Consider the following 8,018-nt stretch of genomic DNA (forward strand, 5'->3'; position numbering starts at 1 on the left):
CAAAGCAAAACCAATGTTACTCACCTATCGAGAAGAAACAAAGCAACCTCGGCGTCCGATCGCAGGCCTTCCGCTCCTTGAGTTCTCTCCAACGCTGGATAGCTGATCCGATATTTACATGGGTCTTAGTTCCTGCCTTATCGTAAGCCTTCTTTTATTCCGCAGACGTTTTCCTCTTTTGTTTTTTATCCGCCATCTCTATCTTTCTCGTCACTCGGCTCGCTAATGTCCGTCCTGTGCACCGAACGCTCTCTCCTCCGCATCATGAGTAGACACGCCCCTTACTGCTGATTGGCTATAAGTTTGTTTTGGTACTCGGCCCGACTCAGTTTTCTAAAGCGTTTTTTTTTTTATTCATACCCCACCTTTAAAGCGGCGCTGAGCAGACTGGGTGAATGGGTGCTTTGATGTCATACCGTTTTGGTCTGTGCAGCGCTGCTTTAAGTCGAACACAGCTTTTGTTTGGGGTGTTTGGTGAGTTCTGTCGCGAAATATACGTCATTCAAACTGACCAATCAGGTTGTGAACGTATCACTATGCCTTTAGGTTCGCTGTCAGAAATGCCAGTGTGAACACTTAGTGGCCCAGGACCAAATATATGGTTTTCTTTTTTGGTCCGGACCAAATGAACCAAGAGAACCGAACTACAAGTGTGAACACACCCTTAGACAGTGTCTTAACATAGGTTTATGCAACTGGCCCCTGGGCTTCCTCTATTGACCTCTATCTATCATGGTCTGTTAATAATCCCCACTTAACTGGCAACATCAGTCTACTCTAACCCAACCTTCACTGATAGCTGCTGTGTTTGTGGGTCCTAAAGAACTCTATATAATTGTAAAGAATTACTATTTGTTCCAAGCCGCCTGTTTAACTTCCGTGGTATTTTAATATTCACACTGCTCTTTTCCATTCAATGAATGTGAATGGAGATGGATGCTGTCAAGCTCAAAAATAAATTCTTAATTTGTGACCACAATATCTATTCGTCCTTCTGCATGTCACGTGCGTGGCTCCACACATTTGGCTCTTGCACTATTTTGCACTTATATTCTCGAGCCATGTGATGGCCAGTATATATATATATATATACGCAAATGAGAACTGAATATAGCGCACAAGTCATATGAGCTACTTTTATGATGCTTTCTGTTATTTTTGGAGGTTTACAGCATCTGTTCAGTGCTGATTTTCTAGTTTCTGCTAAACTTTTCATTTTGTGAAAAAAAGCACACAGGTTTGAATGGCATGAGGTAGAGTAAATAATGGCAGATTTTCATTTTTGGATGAAGTCCCCAGCACAGCTGCCAGCTCAGGGTGTTTGTTTAAACACATATAGCATTATATCTTCTAGCAGACATGCATGAATTAATAAAACATTGCGTTATGTTATAAAAGGTCCATTTTCTTTCACATAACTGTGTTTGGCTTCGGATCAATGTGTAAATGGAAAGACGTGGTAAACACTGCAATGAAACCATGTATAATATATAAACTATATCTATAGTCCATCAAGACTAATGGAATATTGACTGTGCGGCACCTGTGCGCTTCTCTCTGGAGAGCTGCTTTGCTTTCCTGATCAGAACATAATGCGGTCAGAATAATTGAGTTATCAGCGCGCACCTATCACATTCAAGCCAGAAGTGCTAATAGCAGCCGTTATTATTATTCCATATGTTTGAGTGTGTGAATGAAGCACTCAGGAGGCCGAAGAACAGCCTTGATTACGCCAAACAGCATCAAAACTGCAATTAAACACTCATAATCATTTAGAAAGTTCAAGAGGCAGAGTTAGCCGACATCCACTTCAGGGAAAACAACTCAAGTACTTGGAATCATTTGCAAATCAGTGAATCAGTGAAATATCAATTGCTGATGCAGGAGTGCTCTGCTCCAAAACCAAGCGAGCCGCCTACTTTTTAGGGCCTCATAGGCACACTGTCAACTTCAAGAATTATTCTGTCTTCTTAAGATACTTCATTTGGGCTGAGATATGAGGTAGTGTTGTATCTTATGCGGAGCAAGCAATGCCAAAATGCAACAAGAATAAATTTATCCAAGGTGGAGGAAATGTCAATACGTGCTATGTTTTGTAAAATAGTAAGTTTTTGAAATAGTCTTCACTGCTAATTTATGTTACTAAATTAAGAATATTTATACCTAACCAATTCTATGTTTATTCATTAATAAAATGTTTATATTTTAAATAAACATACAAATGCATAAATTGTGTGTGTGTGTGTGTGTGTGTGAGAGAGAGAGTGTGTGTGAGAGTGTGTGTGTGTGTGTGTGTTTTAAAGAAAACCACTGTAGAATTTAATTAATGGAAATACAATTTAAAAAAAATGTTTTTACTTATCTTTAAATATTGAGCTGATAGCCTACATTAGGTCTAGGATAGTGTGTTTATTTATAAATAAATAAATTGGCTGTCTGTGCAGTGTTTAAAATCAGTCATTTATGAGCTTCTGAAAGGTTTTGGAACAGATTTTGTATTTACAGGTGCATCTCAATAAATTAGAATGTCGTGGAAAAGTTCATTTATTTCACTGGAAAATCTATCAGTGATTCATCTTTGGCTTTGCTTCCACAGGAATCATCTCAACGTTTCTTCACGTCCATCCTTTTGGAGCCAGCATTGAATATATCTGCTCCTATTTACAGCGGCTGGACACTAAGGTATGAAACACACACATTTCACTCCTTTTATTTTTACTTCTCATTTTCAGTTAGTTATAATGATGCAATTTTATTTCGCTTCAGTAGTTTTCTTCTTTATAGCAGCCGTTCCATCTTACTATGATGACAGATACTGCACTTCATCAAACAAACTGCACCCTAAAACAATCACATCTTTAAAGTTTATGTTCAAAGTTGTATTTGTCACAATTATAAGAACACAGCTGCAGTGCTTACTGACAATTAAATGTGCTATAAATGTGTCAGATTTAGCAGTAAGATGTGACTATCATCACTCTGGCGTCTCCGGAGTCATTCTGATTCAGCGTCTTGAGTCATAAGGCCCACACAGAAGAACAATTAATCGCTGGATTCACCAAAGTTTGTGCTGCTCATGACAAAACCTTTGGATTATATTCAAGTGTTTCTTGTGAGGCAGTTGGGATCAACTTAAGTAGCCGCTTATTTCTTTTTTGGACCTTTGATCAGTGGTGGATGAAGCACACAAATCAAGTACTTGAGTAAAAGTACAGATACCCTAGTGAAATATGACTAGTAGAAGTACTTGTTTTCAGTTTTATGAGAAAAAGTAGAAAAACACTTGATTTGAATGCACTTAAGTATTAAAAGTAATTAGTACTGATCGATGAACCCAGTGTGTTATTTATATATATATATATATATATGTTTATATATATTAGTCAACACTAGTAAAGATTAGTGCATATTGTACATGTAATATGTATCGATTTGCAAATAAGCTCAATTTTATTACCAAAACTTTTTATACACTACTAAAACACCAAACTTTAATGTACTAAAATATCCAGCTACTGATAATTCAAGCTTGCAAACATGTATGTCATATAGTATTTAAAAAATAATAATATGCCATATAGTATTTAAAAAAAAGTCAGAAAAACAACATTTGTGTAAATATGTGTTTTTGTATCATTTGAAACGGCTACAGCGGTGGGTAAGATGCATCGGCATTAATTTGCATTATTTTACCAAAAATAACCAACCCCTTACAGACAGTGACACACAAATGCAGATTTAGTTCACAAATAACTGCATCATGACCCAAATATGATTTTCATTTACTGTACATAAATCAATACTAAAATTTGGCATTATTGACTTACTTTTTGCACCATCAGTCGCACGTACATTCCAGCTCAGACTATGGCTCATTTTGACCCGAGCATTGAATCATTGGCTGCGTTTACACTGGAAGTCTTAATGCACAGATCCGATCTTTTGACCATATCCGATTTTTTGGCACGTCTGTTGATTTCTTACCTATAAAAAGTTTCCATCTCAATAAAATGTGAGCGCATACAACACGCCGGCATTAAAACGCCATTAAAAATCTTTATGAGCAAACGTGTCGCCCTCGCATTGGGAGTTCTGTGGAGAATCGGATAGTGTGTTTGGACGTAGGTCGGCTGTCCAGATATCAGATGTGTATCCGATTCAAATCCACATTTGGAAGTGGCTCAGATCGGATGCAAAAAAATCGGATCTCGTGCGGGTTTTTGTGTTTACACGTGTGCAACAAATTCCGATCTGTGTAAGTTGTGAGCGAAAGATCTGATTTTTTGTGCCAGTGTAAACGCAGCCATTGAGTTGTTTAATTATGAACAGCTGCAAGTGAATCGTTTCGAGTGATTCGTGAATCAATTCAACTGGCTCATTGAAAAGAATCAGCACTTTCAAAAATGGGCCATCGTTCTCATGGTAAGCCCGATTCGGACAGTAATTGTTTCTCATGGTGACATTAGTGATTTTCACCACTTACAGGGGTTAGTCTGTGATTTTATTGCCGTCTGAATCCAGAATGCCGGTGTTTTTCTCCCACCACCCGCGTAAAAATCCCAGACCGAATTACCCACTGTTTTTTTGACAAACACCAAGGTCGTGTGGTAATTTAATTGCTGTCCGAATCCACATCTCTGAGTTTACAAGAAGAAATCGATCCAAAATTCAATGTTTAAATCCTTTTTGACCACTGCTGAGCACTGTACGGTAACTGTTGCACTTTGCTGTAATTTGCGTGCATATTTATTATTAAAAAACAAATACTGAAAAGTATTTACAAGAGCAATATTTCATAACTGCTCCACCTCAGTGAGTGGGAGCTGTTAAGAACAAAAAGTAAAAAGAGAAAAAAAGCATGTAATTATTTGATATGGGTCATTATTATGGCAGCAACGGGTATGCAGTACAATTTTAAAATGTATTATATAGGCCTAAAATTACATACATAAAAATATAAACTAAGCAGCGTTATGTTTACCTTATGTAAACAAGAAGTTTCTGCTAAAATTCACGTTTTTAATGACATCCATTATTTTGACAGATAAAATGCAAACCATTTCAACTATAGCGCGTCTGTTGTCCTGTTTTTAAACAGGAGATTTAAATAATCAAATAATAAATTGGATATTATTTAAATATGAATTTATTCGTATTATTCTATGCATATGACATTTTATGTACAGCAGACAGTCATGCGACTGGCCACGTGAGCAGCGCGTTCCCGGGTTCGCAGGATCACTGTGAATAAATCACCATTCGAATCCATGAGTTTTATCACTGAGGTGCCGTGGGAATTTATTTTTACAGACGTCCACATGAGAAACAATTACAGTCCGAATAGGGCTTCAGAGGGGATTGTGTTTTTTTTTCTGTTCGAAATGACTGGGAATAATATGTTTTTATGAAATATACTGGAGTATTATGCTCTGGAATGTTATGAAGTATAAGTTTCCCAAATTAAAAATACTTTGATAAAGTACATATACTCAAAAAATGTACTTCAAATGTCAAATGAATACTTTGTATACTTTGGGTGGACAGCACACACATATGGAAAGCTTATTTATTCAACTTTCAGATGATGTATACATCTCAATTTCAAAAAATTGACCCTTATGACTGGTTTTGTGGTCCAGGGTGACATATATATAATGCAAAAACATTTTTTTTTTACTAGTTTCCATTTTCATAAAAGTTTTCATTAGTGATTATAACCTTGACACACACACATGCACACAGCTTACTCACTCTGACTGAATGTATTTGCTGCTGTTTACAGCACCTGCACACACACACACACACACACACACACACACACACACACTGAACGTACGGCGGTCTGCTTGCCATTCTAATGTTCTGCTAAGTAAACAGCCCTTGAGCAGACAGAGAGAGCTCCCGGTGTGAAGCACAGCTCTCACACTCACAGCAGCACCACACACACGGTGTTTTCATCTTCCTGTTCTCAAATATAGTCCTTAAGCTTTTCCTGCCAAAATGTTTAATGCTGAAATAAAGCGCTCATCTTACTATAGCGCAGTGTTGATTACTCTTTATTTTCCTTCATCTCTCAGGCTTTATCTCGCTCTCTCGCTCTGCTTTCGCTGTCACACAGTGACTAATATACACTTACAGATGGAGGGTGAAAATGAGCCTCTGTATCGTTTCTGTTTTGAGTTGAAGCCCTCCGGCTGTGGATGCCCACGCTCTCGCTCTCCGCAGCACACACATGCCTTCATATCTTCATCAACACTCCCGCTTGCTTTCACTAAAAACAGTACACTCCAGTGGAAGGGTTTAATTGATAAAGCCCCGCTCGCATCACCCTGCCACACACACACACGTGGCTTTCACGATCATGTGAAGAACACCGTTCACATCACGTGTGCTCGGAGATTCAAGGTGTGCTTATATACAGTGGGGTCCTTAAAAATCTGAAACCAAATCAAAAATTCAAACCTGGGAAGTTTTAGTAAAATGCAGGGCAAATGTAAAAAAAAATGGAATGTATAAGATTCTGCAATATTTCTAGGTCAGTAATCAAAGTATATTTGTGACATCTGGCTTGATTATGAGTATCAAAGGAGTAATTCAGGTTGCATATAAATTAAGCACAATCAGCAGCATAATACTGATTAATAATTACACACATAATTTCTACTTATGCCTAATTTCTTTTATAAACAAACTCAATCACTTACAGGGGAATAAAATGGGTCCAATTTTAAAAGCAGAAATGAGAAGCATATCATTTTATGAAAGCGCTTACATTAATTCTTCTGTTGTTATTTTTTACCTATTAAACATATTGTTTACGTCTTGTGACTGTACTACTGAAACAGTGAGATTTTACAGGGTTTTTACTAGTTTTATGAAGGTAAATTTAAGAAATTAAGACCCATTTACAGATAAAAAATTTTTTTATATATATATATATAATAATAATAAATGTAACCATTAACAAATTGGCCCCATTCATTTCAGTTGTAAGTGCCTCACTCTAACCCAGATTTTTGCTTTTTTTTTAAATGACGAGTCATAATTAATCTTTGTGGTTATCAACATTATGCCACAAAAATGTTGAATGAGCTTAACTTGAATTTTACCCTAAATATGCCAACAATGGATGGACTTAAAAGACTGCCATTATATTATCTTGATATTACAATCATCACAATCACAGGCTATATTAACTGCCTTAGTAATGCGTTGCAGGATAGCATCATATTGTCTTTATAACAGATTGCGTGACTGGTATCATCTTAGAGCTGTGTTTTATTGTCATGTGACATTATTTTGTTGCTAGAGGAGGACAGACCCAGATGAGTCTGGTTTCCTTCCAGGTTTTTCTCCAACACCTCATCACTGATGGAGTTTTTTTCCCCCTTGAGACAGACATCTGCGGCTGCTCAAAGTGATTCAATAATGTTCTTGATTTAATGCAGTCTGTATCATTGAACCATGCATGTTCTGTAAAGCTGCTTTCAAGCAATCTGTGTTGTGAAAAGTGCTATACAAATGACATGAGTCTAATATTCACTAGTAGTCTCGGAGCTGCCTGATTGGTTTGGATGGGTCTAAAGGTCGCTGTTCTTGTTGTTTCAGATCAGCACCACAGAGGTGGAAACTCTTTTGGGTCGGCTGCCCTGCACGTTCAAGCAGGAGTTGACGGGTGTCGGGGCGAGTCTGGAGAAACGCTGGAAGTTCTGTGGGTTTGAGGGCATTAAGACGGCGTAGAGACACGGGTTTGGGTTCCTGCTAGAAAAACAAAAACGGCCGATGGACCGGAGGGGTCACAACCAATCACCTGCCAGCTCTCCGCGTCCATCCAGCCTCCCCATGAGATTCTAATCTCAGAAACACTCCAGACCTGGAGATCCTCAAGACTTTGGTGTGTGTGTGTAGTATGTTTTAGTATGTGAACACATGAGAGTGTGTGTGAATGGACCGTGCACTTGTACCACACAACGGAAATCTCATCGGGTAAAAATCAGGGTTTGCTGAACCGAGGACTT

General features: G+C 37.9%; 1 protein-coding gene across 1 annotated transcript in view; it reads left to right on the forward strand.

Annotated features, from left to right (window-relative positions):
- Nucleotides 1-8,012, forward strand: part of LOC107677528 (ecto-NOX disulfide-thiol exchanger 2-like) — a 190,263-nt gene extending 182,251 nt beyond the window's left edge. The window contains exons 14-15 of the mRNA XM_016472458.1: nucleotides 2,597-2,682; nucleotides 7,609-8,012. Of these exons, the coding sequence (XP_016327944.1) occupies nucleotides 2,597-2,682; nucleotides 7,609-7,740 (218 nt within the window). The 3' untranslated portion in view covers nucleotides 7,741-8,012. The remainder of the gene's footprint in view (nucleotides 1-2,596; nucleotides 2,683-7,608) is intronic.
- The last annotated feature ends 6 nt before the right edge of the window (nucleotides 8,013-8,018 follow it).

The sequence above is a fragment of the Sinocyclocheilus anshuiensis genome, unplaced genomic scaffold (genome assembly GCF_001515605.1).
Source record: "Sinocyclocheilus anshuiensis isolate Anshui unplaced genomic scaffold, SAMN03320099.WGS_v1.1 scaffold957, whole genome shotgun sequence".
Lineage (NCBI taxonomy): Eukaryota > Metazoa > Chordata > Actinopteri > Cypriniformes > Cyprinidae > Sinocyclocheilus > Sinocyclocheilus anshuiensis.